General features: G+C 51.1%; 1 protein-coding gene across 1 annotated transcript in view; it reads right to left on the bottom strand.

Moving 5' to 3' along the window:
- CHSY1 (chondroitin sulfate synthase 1) overlaps positions 1-16,417 on the bottom strand; it is a 47,330-nt gene that overhangs the window by 27,698 nt on the left and 3,215 nt on the right. The window contains exon 2 of the mRNA XM_037053748.1: positions 4,966-5,461. Within this exon, the coding sequence (XP_036909643.1) occupies positions 4,966-5,461 (496 nt within the window). The remainder of the gene's footprint in view (positions 1-4,965; positions 5,462-16,417) is intronic.

Raw genomic sequence — 16,417 nt, 5'->3', positions numbered from 1 at the left:
ACCATTTCTTTTTCCAAATTGAAATCTAGTGATAAGCTGATCTCTAGTGATCGTTCATGGCAACTAACAGAAGCGGAGGCTAAACCCCTCCCCTCCAAAAAACCTCAGCTGATAAACTTGAGAAAAATTTGTAACTAAACCACATAAACAAGACATTTGTACAATCCACTGCAGAGACAAAAATACACTTAAGATATCACTTAGTTTTAGCTCTAAAGGGCTTGTCAGTTTAATCTCTGGCCAGGACTTATTTGTTTTTGTTGTCCCATCCAACAGAACTTCTGCTGTCGTTTGCTGAGGATTTACTCTCGCCCAGCACTCGTGGTTTATCTGGCTCCTCACTGACTGCAATTAGCACAGCTTTGAGGCGGGAAGAAAGGAAACAGAAGTATAAAGCGTCAGCCTGTCCAACACTGGTGATAAGAAGACGCTGTGTGCCAAGCCCACTGCCCACTGGGCGCTTGGCGACGCACTGGAAAAAGCTGAAGTCGGAACTCTTCTCCCGTCCTCTGCTCTCCAGGACAAGGCCCTGCAAGCGCAGGGGTTACTGCGGATGCCAGTTATAACCAAAACAGAAGCCCAGTCTCCGCCGAAAACATCACTGGACCACAGGAAATGCTGAAAAAGTATGAAGGCCGTGGATGGCTCCTTGAACACGAGCAAGACCTCACTAAAGAAGCCCATAAACAGTGCAGGGCACTGGGCTCCCCCCGCTGAGTGCCTGGGGGGGGGGCTGGGAACGTGCCCTGTGACCAACCATCCTGAGCGATTCTCTCGTGGCTGGTCTCCCTTGGAGGAAGACCAGCCTGGTGTGAGACCCCTGGCGCAGCGCCACCATGAGAAGGGCACACACAAACACAGCTGGACTCAGAGACATCGACGGAACACCCGCTTGGGTACAGCAGAACTTCCGTTCCTGCCGAGCGCACCTGCTACCACTCTGTCAGAGGGGGGAAGACACACAGAACTGATCGCTCACACGCATGTGCACATGTGGTCCTATCAGTTAAGGGTGCCCCGTGGTGGCTGACTCACCAGACGGACCCAGTGGCTGGAGACTCAGGTGGGAAGACCTGTCCCCACAGACACTTTGCCTTTTGAATTTCGTGCCCCGTGACAGCATCGGCTACTACAAAAGACAGCGTGTTTCTCAAAGTGGCCGACTCTATCTCTACCTATTTCCTCAGCAGCCATGACCACTTTCCACCCTGAACCCCTTCACTTTGAGTGAAACGTGGAGTTGAAGACAACACAGGTCTGGATGCTGAGTGCCCAGCTGTGTTCTTGTGAAACCGCTGGGCCTGGAACGTATTTATGATCCACACACTTTCCCACAGATATAAACCCCTTCAATAAAAGCCAAAAATAAAATGAAGAGGTTACTTAGGTCCATTCTCTTCTTGTTTCTTTGTTAAGAGTCCTATTGTGTTTCATGTATTTGCCTAAAGAAATGACTGTCTTAGATTTTTCAGTAATGTTTCTGAAAATAGATCCCTCTACCCCAAGTGACAATGGTGACCTTGGGTGGTGAGGGGGCCTGTCTGCCAGGGGGACAGCCTCACGGGCCACTCTCTCTCCACAGCAGGAGCTTTCAATAAGCCTTGAGAAGCATCCCTAGAAACTGTCTTACTCTATGGCATCCGCTGGTTTTTCATTATAAAAATGAAGTCTCTAATGCCACTAAGAGAAAATGACATGGTCGTCAAAGACAGAGGAAGAGGCTGTGCAAATGGGAGGTGGCTCAAGAGCCACCTGTGCTGGACGCGGCCTGAGAGAAGAAGACGCCGCTCCGTGGGGCCCTGCTGGGTCCACGGATAAATCACTGTGTTCGCAGCGGGCTGAAGTATCCACGTTCCCTGTTCCATTTACTTATGTGGCGGTTACACAAAGATTGCATAAGGTTTCCCTGCTCTTAGTCAAAATACATTGACATTAAAGTAAAAGGCCACAGTGTAAGTTCCTCCTAAAGGGTGGGAGGAGGGTGGTCTTTGTCTCCCTCACCAGGGTGGGGGAGGGGGGTGAAGACTCGCAGGAAACCATAGTGCCAATGGAAGGAAACGTCAGCAGGGTAATATGGGCGGAGGGTGTGTGGGCATTCTCCGCACCGATTTTTTTTTTCTTTCTGTAACATTTCTGTGAAATTACAACTATTTCCAAAGAAAGTTTTTAAAACTGTGTGTTCATAAATAACCACAAAATATCATCAGGACCAGCTCGGAAATGAATGTGGATTTTGACGATGGCAGTGGCTTGTCACGAACCATCTTAATTATGTAAGTGTAATCCCAAGGCATTATTGCAGCTTGCAAAAAAAAAATTACACCTTCTGCCCAGATTTATGAAAGAGCTAAATGAGCACCTTCCAAGACCCAAAGCTTCACATAATTGCCTTCAACATAAAACTCCGCCTCGATAATTTCTCATAACATGCATCTTAATGGAGGAAGTAGATTTCAGGAAGTTTTAAATAAAAGTTCCTCATTCGTGTGCGAGATTAGTCTTGCCTTGCCTGGTGAACACAATGAAAAATCCTAATAATGACTTAAGTTAGAAGCGCTTAAAAAAACCTTGCTGAAAAATGAGGCAAAGGTCTCACAGAATGGAAAACGTCCCCAGCAGACAGAATTCTCCAAAATGATAATGACAACGAGCTACATGTGAAAAGCGAAACTCTAAATTCAGAGAAAAATAGGAGACAATTCCTGTGACCCAAGGAAGGGAAAGATTTCTTAAGATTTCACAAACTCTCCTGGAAAAGAATGACAAGTTAGATGACATTCAGTTTACAGTCTGCACATAATAAAAACCCCACATCGGACGTGGAAAGACAAGCCCCGCTCCTGGGAGAAGATGCAGAGGGCCAGTGGAGACCAGCCCTCTGGAGAGCAAGCCCAGTACCCGGAGCAGTCCCGCTGCCATCAGGCCCTCGAGGACCTGGACAGCGGCAGGGACACCATGGGAGCCCACTGCTTGCACTCTCGGGAGCCCCTCGGCAGGGACAGGGCGCTGCCCAGGCAGGGCAGGGGGCTTCCGGCCCCACCAGGGCCCTTTAGGTGGGAAGGTCATTTCCCAGATGCAGCAAAGGCTAAGAGGCGGCTCTGAGTCTAAGAGACAGGATGACTGAACATTTGGGTGAGGACATCATAGTGAGAGAAAAACAGCCTGAAAACTGTCTCTCAACCCGAGGCCCCAGGACAAGTTTTTTGTTTGTTTTTTTAAGATTTTTTTCTTTATTTATCTTTAGAGGGGAAGGGAAAGAGAGAGGGAGAGAAATATCAATGCATGGTTGCCTGTTGTGTGTCCCCTGCTGGGAACTAGCCTGCAATCCAGGCATGTGCCCTGACTGGGAATCGAACCGCAATACTCTGGTTTGCAGGCCTGAGCTCAATCCACTGAGCTACACCAGCCAGGGCCCCCAGGACACATTTTAAATTGTGTTGGTGTTCCCACTGGGTCAAAGTTCTTGATGAGCTCGAGGTCCTGGCACCCCTGGTGTCGGTCCCGCCCAGCATAATACATAACAGCACAGCAACGCCTCAGCACGGGGCTTCTCACGTTCTCTGTCAAAAGGCAGGCCAGTCCTCTCCAAGTGCAGCAGGAAGGCCAGCTTCTCAAAGACCAGGGCGCAGCAGGCGTCCCAAAGTACACGAGGAGTTACATGTTTTGCCCCTAATGAGCCAGGTTAAGGTTATGCCAACGTCATCAAGGATGTGGAAATGCCCAAGCCCGCCAGCTGCATCCTGCTGAAAACTGCACTTGGAGCCCCCGACAGCTTTCCCTGCTGCAATGTCCATGATAGCAGAGACCCCCGCCCCCAGGTCCAGCGAGCCCTCCATCAACTGTGCGGGGGTGGGGCTGGGGCACACAGAGATTTAAAATGTGTCTTTTATAATTAGAAATGACGTGAAGACTACTTCCTGTGTACTTGAGAATGTCCACTTCCCTAAAATAAAAGTTCAGAAGAAAGAAACAGAGTGATTTGGAGACATTTAAAAGCAAGTCTGGGGGTTGGGGGAAGACAAGTACAGGCAAGAACACAACTGCTTCATGTGACGCACTTTGGAAAATTAAGTCAGAAGAAAAACTAACAACTTATATCAGAAAGCACGTTGCTTTTTCTTGGACAAAAGGTCTAGCAAGGCCCTCTGTCCCTGATGACTGTCAGTAGTTTGCCCCTCTGAACACAACACAGCCTAAGCCGTTTTTCCACGCTGACTAATATCAGATCCTGGGGGCACAGGCAGGAGGGTGTGTGCATTTGCCAACAGAAACAGAGAAGGCCGACTCAGACCCTCTAGCCCTGCTGAAGAGGAAACAGCTGTGAGGACGCCTCCTTCCAAACACGGAGTCTCCCATGTCAAGGTAACCCCATAGGCGCCTGCCACCTACCCGGAGAGGAGCGACTAAGGACGCTGCAAACTCCCAGACCACCCTTGCTGCCTACATAGCCAACATTTAAAGTCAGTGTGGAGACCCACGCTCTTGGCTTTCTACACTATTACTCATTTCATGAACTTGAACCACGGAGGCTTTTAAGCTGTGCAGGTCAACACGACCAGAGAACAGCTGGTCTTTGGGGGGACAGAGCCAGGGCAAGCACCCCACTGCCCACACACACACACACACACACACACACACTGTTGCAATCCCATCTGCGGACTCAGCAGAAGTGACAGGACAGATCTTCTTGGGTCATTGGGAAAACAGCTCAGCTGTAGCAAACCACCTGTTCTTGGGGCCCCAAAGGCCACCCATTTCTTAATTAAGGAATCGGGACAAACGTACAGAAGACATGCTCTAAAAACCAAGAGAAATGGTTAACAAGAGGGAATGCAAATTTCTCAAAAAAAAAGAAGGTCAAGACGTAAATGAACTTCAGACGACAGGATTGCTACTGCCCCCCCCCCCCCCCCGTGACTGGCTCAGAACAAGGGCAACATCGACAGACCTGTTTTGTGTTCTTACCTCGTAGGACCAGACGCACTGCACCCCCGCGAACCTGCGGACGCACCTGCCCACCTCGACGTCCTCGTGGGTGGTGTACATCTCCCGCAGACACTTCCCGATGTGCGGGACCATCCGGCGGAGCACCTCCCGGCTCATGATCACTCCGGGCCCGCCCATGCAGAAGTTCTCCCCGGGCTCCAGGGCCAGCTTCCCCATCTCCTCCGTGGTGCCCAGCCCCGTCTGCCCGAGGAAGAGGGGCTGGCTGCTGTTCAGGCTCCTCAGGAAACTCTCCAGCCGGTCCCCTTTGATGTACACGTCGTCGTCCGCTCTCATAAACCATTCGTACTGGTCCAGGTAGTGGTCATGCATGTACTTGAGCATCATGAAGGACTTCTTCTGGGGCGGGTAGGAGTCATCCACGCCCCGCAGTGGCACTATGGGGATGGGGATGGACGTGTCGGAGCCCTCGCTGGAGAAGAATTCGACTTTCCCAGGGATTGTCTTGGACCACGTTCTGGAACGGAAACAAACAGCAGTGAGAGGGCAGTCCGGGCCCAGCGCCTTGTCTCTAGGAGCCCACGGGTCGGCTCCTGGTGAGTCGCTGTGCAGTTCAGAGGAAACTGACAGGGAGCCACCGGACCTGCTCCCTTCCCCTTGGCGGAAGCCCCCGAGATACTGCATATTCCACAGTCCACAGTCGTTTTAAAAGAACCCCAACCCAAAAGAAGGGTGAAGCGTTCCACTGGCGCCAGGAGAAGTTTCCGCTGTGGCCGAAAACCAAGCCGCCAGGCCACCGAGGTCTAAATATTCACTGTCACTGCTGCTCACTTCCTGGCCACACATTCCTCCACTCTATTAAACAAGTCATTCATTCGACACTTTCTTTGAACGCTCACCCTGCACCAAGCGTGTGCCAGGCCAGAGAGAGGCGGCACGACCCATGGGGCTGGCGTGAGGACAGACACTCATTAAACAGTCTCATGGATGGATGTACACACTGCCATCCGCGGAGACCAGGCTCCGAAGGAAAGGCTCGCAGCGCCGAGAGGCGTGAAAACCACGAGTGCAAACTGGACCCACAGGCCCAGAATGCAGGGTAGGGCCTGCCAGATGCCCCGCCCTGGAGATGGGGGTCTTCCTGCTGTAAAGCAGAAGGGAGATGAAGGACTAGGTGTCTGCACCCCCAGGGCAGACGAGAATTGCACGGGGGAACTGCCTGCCCCACAGACAGAGGAAACGGTGATCGGTCAGAAGGCAAAAAGTCCTGCTGGGGCTCGTGGGTGGAAGGCTCTGGAATCCCGCTTTTCCTTCTCTTTCCTTTATGCTATGTGTTAAGAGCTGAAATAGTCCAGCTTCAAACATGCATTTATAGAGACGACTTCTAGGAAAGACATCTCATAGAGGATGAGTCAATTAGTAAATTTAGCCTCAGGGAGATCAAAAAAGCACAGCTCCCAGGCAATGCCCTCACGATGGGATTTATTACAGTATTTATTACAGTGACAAGTGACGTGCAGGGTCAAGGGCAGACGAATCTCTCCTGGGAGGTCTGAGGAGAGACTATCCGAAAACATACACCCCACCCACCTCTGGGGAACCAATACGAGGTGGGGGATGGGGAGGAGCGGGCGAGAGGTGACTTTCATTTTTTATTGTCTGTATCTACAGTGAGCGCGATTGCTATACGCTTATTACTTCCTGGAAGAAAACTGAATTGTGATAAAACACAAGAAAGCTTGAGGTTCACCGTTTTAACCGTTTTTTTAAGCAGCAAGAGTCCAGTGGCATTAAGGCACATTCACATTATTCTGCAATCATCACCATCACCCATTCTCCACAAGTTTCGTCATCTTGCAAAACTGAATTTCTAAAGCATACATGTTGCTTTTGTAATTTTAAAAACAATCTGCAATGAAGGAAGCTACCACTGGCTTTTAACTCTCCTCTTAGAACAAATACAAAGAACATAAAATGACTTCATACTCGTTGCATTCAAGCAGAGGGGAAAAACCCACAGGCTTGAACCTTTTGTCAAGCACGCGTCTCAAAGTGTCCAACAATTGAACATATATGTATCATTTTCCATGAAATCTAGGGTGCCCGCTGGAAGATGCACCACCGTTTTGTGTACCAGTAACAATTGCCAGTCACAACCGTGTGATGCCAGCATCTGAGACAGGCATCCAGGGCTCAGAGATGTTAAAGTGGGGGGGCGGGGGGGGGGCGGGGAGTGTATCTCAGAACGGAGGCCACACAGTAGGTGTGATGTTTCCCGTTCACGCTGACCGGTTTTAACTGTAGCCACACATCACTTGTGGGATGTTGTAACAAAGAATCCGGCACACACGGAGCCCCAGGGGACGGCAGATGACAGCACAGCTGCACGTTCTGCATTTTCACAAAGACTACGCCCCTGGAGAAAAGGGTGTTGGGTCACCCAAGCAGGATGGGTGATTAACGGAGAGGGAAGCCAAGCCCTCCCTTACAGAGACAAGTCCACTGAACAATGAGGATGCGTTCTTCCTCGGAGCGACCACAGGTGACCTCTGAACACGGTTCACTAGTCACTTGACCCAGACACCCTTACAAAGTTATGCAAATCCAGAGGTTCAAACCTTTGTACTCACTAATGAACACAAGAAATGGCCCAGGCCACCCAGGGCATGCATATCAGAAAAGCCACCAAGCACTGAAGGATGTCACTAGACGGAAGCAAAGTGTACCCTCCCGCCGTTGTGGTGGTGGCGTTGGCAGGTGTGCGAGGGCCAAACTGCGGGGCTGGACGCAGGGGCAGTGGCCCAAAAACAACACTGAATTTTTGCTGCGTGTGCTCATAAATGCAGAGAGTGATGCTGAACTTAAGGGTCTTAGATTCTCTGGTCCTGGAGCCCGTCCCGGCGAACCAAGCTCCCAAGCTGCGGCACAGAACCTACGCAGAACCTCAGGGGCGGACTGACCGGCACACAGGAGCTCTCCCGGCCCCCTCCTGAGGGGCCCCCACTGAGAAAAGGCAGCTTGTTCCGAGCCCAGAAGAAACAGACACCCCAGGTGGAACTGAGGCCACAAAAACTGACGGCCCAGGAGTAAGTTCAGCATAAAATACATACTAATAAAAGTAAAAGCAGGAAAACAAAATGAGAATGAACCACAACCTACGGAGAAAGTGTAAGAAACTAGACAATCTTCTGATGTGGTCACATGGGGAAGGAAGGCAACTCCCCGACTCAGGAAGGCGGTGACGACAGTGCTGAGAAGACAGCCATCTCGGCCAAGGAGCCTGACTCCTCCCTTCGTGTAGAAAGGATTTCCGTGGGGCAGTCACAACAATTTGCAAACGTAATGAATTTCAGGGCTGGACACGTCAGAGAGGTCAGTAGACAGTGCCCCCACCCCCGAAACCCCACCATGGGATCAGTGACCTAAAGACAGTACACGCGCATTTATGCGCACACGTGGGCAGACGTTTCTGTCTCTCCCTTCCAGACATTTCCAGGAGAGCGTTTCGTCACTTTCCATGAAGCACACAGAGTTTTCCTGCCGTTCCCCCGTGAAGAAATAAATCCGCTTAATCAAACCACAGGCAGAAAACAAATTCACAGGCACTCTGGAGTTGAAACACACCACCATTCACGGTACTTGTGAAATACGGTTTCAAGATAAATCTGTATTACATTACAATGGATTTTAAAAGCAGAGTAAGTAAAATCAACTTAACTTTAGGGTCGACCCGACTGCTTCTGAACTAACATCATTTGTAAGACAGACCAAGTGGCACTAAAGCAGCCGACCCCGAAAGCCATCCACGTACTCAAGCATCGTGACATCCTCTGGGTCAGGGCAAGTAAGACACTGCTGGCCTTGGAAGGGACAGCCGACTACAGAGCCCACCACTCGCGGTGTAACCGTTCAGAGCGAGAGTTTGGAATTGGGCTGCCGGGCAAGAATCTCAGCTCCACTTACTCTGTACCTCCTCCTCCTTCCTGTAAACTGGGGACCAGCACAGTCCCTGCCTTGCAGGGCTGCGAGGGTGACATGCTTCGAAGTCAACGTGGCCTGCAGTCAGCGTTCCAGAGGTGGGACTTGTGAGCAAACAAAATAAGGGAGCGACATAAGAACGAGGGAGACAGGAAAGGGTAGGCTGACCAGTGTCCAGTGAAGGGGTGAAAAACCCCAAAACTGCCTCTTCTCACATTTCTGCCTCAACACCCAACAGTCGGGCTGTAAGTCAGAATTCTGTTTTACTATCCATCTCAGCCAACGCCAGGGCCAAAGTCGGCCGCACGCCAGGATTCCTCACACCAGAGTGAGGGTCGGAACTCACGTCCATCTGGCCCCGCTTCTGCCGGACAGAACAGACTGACAGAAGCACTTGGGCGCTGGCACAGGTCAGGACTAACCTACTTGAAATGACATCACTTGAAATGACATCCAAGCAGAGAAACCAATTAATTTCCAAAGCAGATGACCTGACCTCAAACCCTCCTTTAAGGGCCTCGCCGCAGTTTTATGGTGAACTCCACCCAATTTTCTTTTCCTTTTTAGGGAATCCAGGGGGGGAAAAAAACCCTCTCGTTGCCCTTTTCTGTTCTTAAATGACTGGTGGTTTGAGGGAAATCTCTCAAGATGACGTTTCCGGAAACCCTCCCATCTGCAGACATCAGGTTTCCGCGGAGGATGCCTGCAGTCCAAGTGGCTCCGGAGATCAGGGCTCTGAACGTGGGGCGTGACTCACTGCCGGGGGGGAAGAAGGGGCGCGCGAGAAAGAAAGGAAGGAAACGCGAGGGCCCTCCTGGGGCAGAGCCGGGCCACCCCTGGGTTTTGGTAAGCAAGCACCAACCTTGTCACCAACGCATTGGTCCCTGGGAGCAGAGCGCTCTCAGCTCACTGGAACCGCGCAACGCTCGCAGAGGCCCTTGCCAGAAAGCTCGCTTTCCAGCGGCCTGATAATCAGCTCTTGCCAGAGCACAGATAAGACAGGTGAAACTTGAGAGTGCCAAGCAGCCTTCCCTGCCACCCGGCTTCTTAAATGTGCTCCTGATACGGGCGAAATCGGGGCGAAATCACGGCCCGGCAGTGCAGCCGGCCAGCAGTAGCATCGCCAAAAGTGCCTTTGCTGGGTGAGCGCCTGGGGCGGTCTCCACACCCAGTCAGGGTCCTCTAAGGAAAAACGACATCGGGTGCATTTCTGACCACACGGGGTCTGTGGCTCGACTGCTGGTTCACGTCGTAACACACGGGTGAGTTTACAAGGCAGACGGCAGCGCCGACTTGGGATGTGGATCACGAAGGGAACGAAAGTACAGGAGATAAAATAACGTATCGCGTGCAACTCCACCCTGTTGACTCTGGGTATTTTTGGATGAAGGACTGGAAAGGACTTCACTTTCTTCTTTGTGTTTTCTACGGTTCCGAAATTTTCTGCAACAGGTGTTTTCAGAGTCAGGGAGGACAAATTTTATGTTGGGGGAAGGGAAAGCTTTTAAGCTAAAAAGCATCCAAAGAAATAAAAAAATTAAACCATAGAAAACTTTATTTGCACAATGAAAACACTGTTTATTCTATCCCGCGGACAAAAGGTAAAAAGAAAATGAAGTGAGACTGAGTACTTTCTTTCCCAGTTTCCTAAACCGTCAGTCATAGTAATTTTCACAGGCGAAAAGCAGAGACTCCCTGTGACGTCCCCAAATCACCATGGCATGTGTTGCCTGACGGTCACACAGCACCTTTGAAGGGGCTTCCCAAGATGACGCCACCTCAGGATCTGCGGTCAGTAGAGAGGGGCAGACCACAGCTTTACCCTGGAGAACTGATGGGTGACAGGAATTAAATGCAGCCTATATTTATCTATATTCCCCCTGGTATGGAAAAAATTTAAGACAACATATACGCATACATGATGGAAAAAAGAAGTGAGAAAATGAGGCCAAAGAAAACCTATAGTAGCAAAGCGGGAGCAAGGTGTGCAGGTGCCCCTGCACCTGGGGGTGGGGGGCGGGGCAAAGTCACGGTGGAGCGGGAAGCCAGCTCCACGCCCGTGGCCAGTGCCCAGCCAATCCCTGCACTAGTTCTGAGACCTACCTGCCATCACGTCACCCACCCATCTGCTGACTTTAGCTGCAGGCACTGGAGAGAAGCCCCCAGGCTGTGTCCCATGGCTTGGGATTCAGTGAACCTCTCCCAGACTCTAAGTCCTGAAGATCCCCCTGCCAGGGGAGTGGGGGTTCCCCGGCAGAGAAAGCAGAGCCAATGCCGCGAGGGTCCTCGCACAAAGCACAGGGTGATGGCGAAGCCACTTCAGCAACTCCTCCCCAAACTACACCCAGGTCTAGGCTGCCAGTCAGAGCGACCGTGGACTTGAGCTGGAGCAGGCCCTTGGGAAAATTTGCCAAAGTCGGTCTTCCGAGGCTACCAATGGATGACTCAAAGCCTTGCCTGGAGCCCAAGAAACATGCTCCAGCAGGATGTGGGCAGGATGTCCCACACGCACCCAGGCACTACCTGCCTGCAGCCAGGGCGCTGGGCTCCTCCTCTACGCTCGGGGGGTTTCCGGAACTGCAGTTTCCCCTTTTCAAATCTCTAACTGCCTCCCTGCGCAGGACCTTAAGATGTGAGCAATCTCAAATTCGTTTTGAAAGTAGGCAAAAAGGTGGGAAAATTGTTTCTTAAAAGAAAAATCCAAGTATACTCTTCACTGTTACCTTATTTTCTCCCTCGACAAAGCTGTTGGCGGGTGGATTTCAGCACCAGCAGGCCGTCCCAAGGTATCGTGAGCTAAGTAAGAGCAGCCTGCCCTAGGAGTCTGGGTTCACGGAGAACAATGGGACTACTCATCAGCTGCGACCACAAATACACCCTCTCTGGAAGGCAAGAATTAAAATCTGGAGTCTGAGGACCAAAAGCAAATTTTGATCCCGTGTTACGTTCCCGAGGCTTCGAGTGGTGGAGAGCGACTTTTGACAGTTTGCATTTTGCTGCTGGGCACGTACAAGTGTCAGCAGGCAATTAATTCTTAAATCACACATGAGCGAGAGTCATTTTCAAATGTAATACTAAGCAAAAAAAAAAAAAAAAAAAAAGCCAGTGTTACTGAATGAAAACAATAAAATGANAAGCCAGTGTTACTGAATGACAACAATAAAATGACCCCGAATCTATTCTGGCCAGCTGCTTTGTGGGTCTGTCTTCCTCTACCAAGGCACTCCCCGGCACCCAGCCGGCTTCACGGCCACCCGCTGCCCTTCCCGAGCAATTATCAAGTGCCCCGTGCTGTGTTGGGGGCATCGGACCCTCAACCTAGTGACAATGCTATGAGGTCTGTGAGGGACCCTCACCCACGTGTCACAGAGCAGGACACTGAGGTTCGGGGCCCGGTGAGTTATTTGCCCACCGTCATAAAGGTAATAAATGTCGAAGCCAGCACTCAGATGGGGCCTGAGTCTAAAGCCTGCCCCTTGTCCATTTCGTTCCCCAGGCCCTCGCCTGAATTATCTCCCTTTCTCTCGGTCCCTCTCCCGCTGATAAGGCTGAGGAAACACTCCTGTGGATAAGGAGAGTGGCCTCACATCCACTTCAGCCACTTCCATCCGCAAGGGTTGGCCTGGCCTGGAGCTGGGGCTGTGTTTAGCTGACGGCCGGGAGGCTGCATGGGAACGTCAGCCTGTGAAGCCCTCATTCTGCATCTGGTTCCCTTGGCTGCTCTACACTCTAAGTCCCGCACCACCGTTTCCCGGCACTGGGCTGGCAACGGACAGAAGAAAGTTTCACACCAAATGAGCCTCTGCACCCAGGCTCGACTTACAAAACGATCGTTTAAGAGGTGCCATTGTCTACACCTTCAATAATCCTCAGGTTTCGGGTTTGTAAACCCAGACACGTTCATTGGAGCCTATTTTTAATCATCCGCAAACGCAGGTACTCGGCTACGGAACGAGCACTGTAGCCATGAGCGCTTCAGCAGTGACACGGAGTGAAAGTGAGATGGGCGGCTTTGCAACTTTTAAATCGTAACTAAACCTCCTGTCCGCCCTCCACCAGCCAGAGGCAGAGGCCCCAGCAACACAGCAACAGGCTGGGGCACCGAGCACTCACACGAAATGCATAGGAAGCTGGCCTGCGTGCAAGATGCCGCCACGGCTCGCTCTCCCAAGTATCAGCGAGGAGTTGTGACACTGCAGTAACCAAGGAAAACCTGATCACAGCAACCCAGTGCACGTGTCCACCCTACATTTCTGGATGGGATTCACCGTCACTCAGTGAAACAAGAACGACCCCAGACCAGGCCCAGAGAGCCAGGAGCCCAGGGAGCCAGGAGCCCACGGGCCATCTGGGCCCAGTGGCTGCCTGCGATTTAACTGCACTCCGGAGAGCTGTCCTCTCCTCCCGCCTCCCGCCACCCCCCTCCCCCCCGCTGCTGTGGAAAGACGCTATAGAAATAGAGAAAAGTGCCAAGGAGAAGACGAAAATCCCTCAGCACCGTGCCGCATGGACTCTCCCACTGTTTCCTTTTCCGTGATATACAAAGTTTACTGTTTGACTTTAAACAAAAAGGGTCTCTGGCTGAGTGAACAATTTTACTACCGACGCTCAACTTAAACAACTTAAACACACCCTGACCCTCTCCTCCTTTCAGTGCTAATGGGTGAAATCAATTAGAGCCCATGGCTCTCACTGTAGGACACTGCAGGTCCTTGAAATGCCTACCTCTCCGAGGACAGCTTTAAGTGCCTTTGGAAAAATTTCTGGAGGACGTATGTGCTCGATCTCAGATCCCAGCCCCACAAGCTGCGCCTTCTCTTCGCCCCCTCTTTCCTTCCTGCTGGTTCCACATTTCCGGGAACCTGTTACCTCGGCCTCAAACACCCCTGCTCAGCCTTCGAGATGAAGCAAGAGAAAGAGGGGGCCGCGCTGTGGGCCAGACCCTTCTTCACTGCCTCTGCCACACGCCAGCGCAGGTCCTTCTTCTGCACCCCGGAGTCAGGAGCCCGGGCATCCTGCGAGCCCTTCTCACCCGATGTTATCGTTAGTTTCCTTCCCTGAACGACGAACTGCACGGAGATAGGATCAGCCATCTACCTTCAATAAATAGCAGCTCAGTTAACGGGCAGGGGAAAGCGAAACCGCCGATGCGAAGAAAACACAGTCACATATGATGTTCTATCTACACCCACGGGTGTCTCTGGGCTGGTCTAACTGTGTATCACGAAGCAAAACTCCCTGTCGGGACCACGTTCGCTGCCAGTCTTGACGCACAACGTGAAGTGGGCTGTGCTCCCCAAGTTCGCTCAGGTTGGCTGTTTGAATCATGGGAGGCTTTCGGCAGATTTCTACCAAAACTGCATTCTCTCCGAGACAGCAAGCACTGCTCTACAGCCTTTCACAACAAAGCAGGTTTCCTGAGTCAGAGAAGGAAGCACCAGGGACTCTTGAGAGGTGCTCGCAAAGGCTGGGAAGAAGCAGGTCTGCCTTCACTGAAAGCATTAGGAAGAGGCCATTCAACTGCTCTGACATCTGGTGCTAAGGCCTCCCAATCCAAAGCTAGTGTTTCTCAAACTCTCTTCCCACCACTCCCTACAGGCCGATGCCAATCTCTCGAGGTGCCCTTTATCACTCCCGGGGCAAAAAAGGGAAACCAGGCCCCTCTGTCTTCTGAGAAAGTAAAGAAAGGACAAAACAAGACACCATCTTCAGCCCAGGGCAGCTAAGAACCGAGACAAATAAAAGGTGTCAGGTTAGCACTGCGCTCTGGGCATAAAAATGGACTAAAAAGCTAAGTATGCGTACTTAAAAAAAAAATCAAAGCATTAATTAAAAAAAAATCTAAAAGCACCAAAACTCTCCCAGCCAGAACAGGTAAAGGGCAGCCAAGAAATGTCTGCCACAGAAGCGTAACAAAGGGACACTTGTCTACCGGATACGAAAACATTCAACCTGCAATCGTTTCAGCGGGTGGCACTGGCCTGAGGACAGACCGGAGGGTCGATGGGACCCACGGGAAGTCCACAGACACAGCCAGGGGTTCTGAGGGGGGAGAGGGTGTCTGCACTGGCAGGGAAACGGGGGTTTCTCCATCAGGGGCTGCTGAGACCATGGAGCTGGGGCAACAGGAGGTCCACGTGTTTCCAGCCCTTCTAGAATTAGGGAAAAAAATGTTGCTTAAAAAACAAATTGCTCCTGGGCATTAAGTTTCTGAGCTTAGAAAACAACAATAACAAGAACAATACACACAACAACCCCCTAAAACCCCCTAAAATCAGAAAGGAAAACACTGTGTATCAAACAACATAATAAAAAAAAAAAGAAAAAGAAAAATATGGGAAAAAGATGAATTGCAGCTAGTAATGAGAGACACGAACCCGGGGGGTCTGATGACCTGTCACTCACCGGCAGAATGAATTATTATGGAGGAATCGCGGCACCATTTTAAAGTAGAATTACCTAGAACACACACACTTTGCAGCTGCGTCAACACACACTATTTCATTTACTTGTAGAACTCCCGATACCCAGCACCTATAAGGAATCTCACTTGAGGATCGCTTCAGACCTCCACCACTTACCACTTCAGAAGCGTCTCCTTTGAATTTCTTTTCAAATGCATTACATGGATGGAGCTAAGGATACACCCACGTGCGCCCCTAGAAGCTATCTTGAAGCTCATCCTGTGCAAAACCATCTTCCTGTTGGCTCACCTCCTTCCCCTAAATCTGTTTGCCCTCTCATCTTCTCCATCTCAATACATGACACACCCGCCCACCTGCTTTTCAAGGTCAAGTCCTCGAAGTCACTGCTAATTCCTCTTTGCTTACTCCTCAGCACTGCTCCTGCTCCATCTGGCATGTACCCACGAACCAACCACTGCTTTCTCCACTGCTACACTAGCCTGGGCCATCCTGATCTCCACCCGGACGGCCCCCTACCCCTCCTTGCTTCCCTACAATCCGTCCCCCAAATACTAGGCACAAGGAACTTTTCAGAACTTGATACAATAAGCCTCCCTTTCCTGCCTCGATTATCGGCGGGCTTTCTATTTCACTTAGAATAAGATTCCACTTGCCCTGGCTGGTGTGGCTCAGTGGATTAAGCGCTGGTCAGCTAACCAAAGGGCTGCAGGTTCAATTCCCAGTCAGGGCACATGGCTGGGTTCTGGGCCAGGTCCGCAGTAGGGGGCACACCAGAAGCAACCACACACTGATATTTCTCTCCCTGTCTTTCTCTCCTCCTTCCCCTTTCTCTAAAAATTAGTAAATAAAATCTTAAAAAAAAAAAGATTCCACAAGACGGAACACTGGCAGGCCTGGACACCACCAGGCCTTTGTCCTCTTTCTAGGTTCCTTTCCAAGCTGGTCCCTGCCTTCTAATTAACCAGCTCTTCCCGCTGACTCGCATGTCAGTGACACTCACAACCAGTTCCTCATCAGGTCTCAGCTCAAACGCCACCACTTTCCCTGAGGTCTTCCCCAACCGCCAAAAA

This window comes from Sturnira hondurensis, unplaced genomic scaffold (genome assembly GCF_014824575.4).
Source record: "Sturnira hondurensis isolate 20B ecotype Veracruz unplaced genomic scaffold, ASM1482457v3 Scaffold0007865, whole genome shotgun sequence".
Taxonomy (NCBI): Eukaryota; Metazoa; Chordata; class Mammalia; order Chiroptera; family Phyllostomidae; genus Sturnira; species Sturnira hondurensis.
Note: the sequence above shows the minus strand (reverse complement) of the source record. Positions and strands in the feature narration are given on the sequence as shown.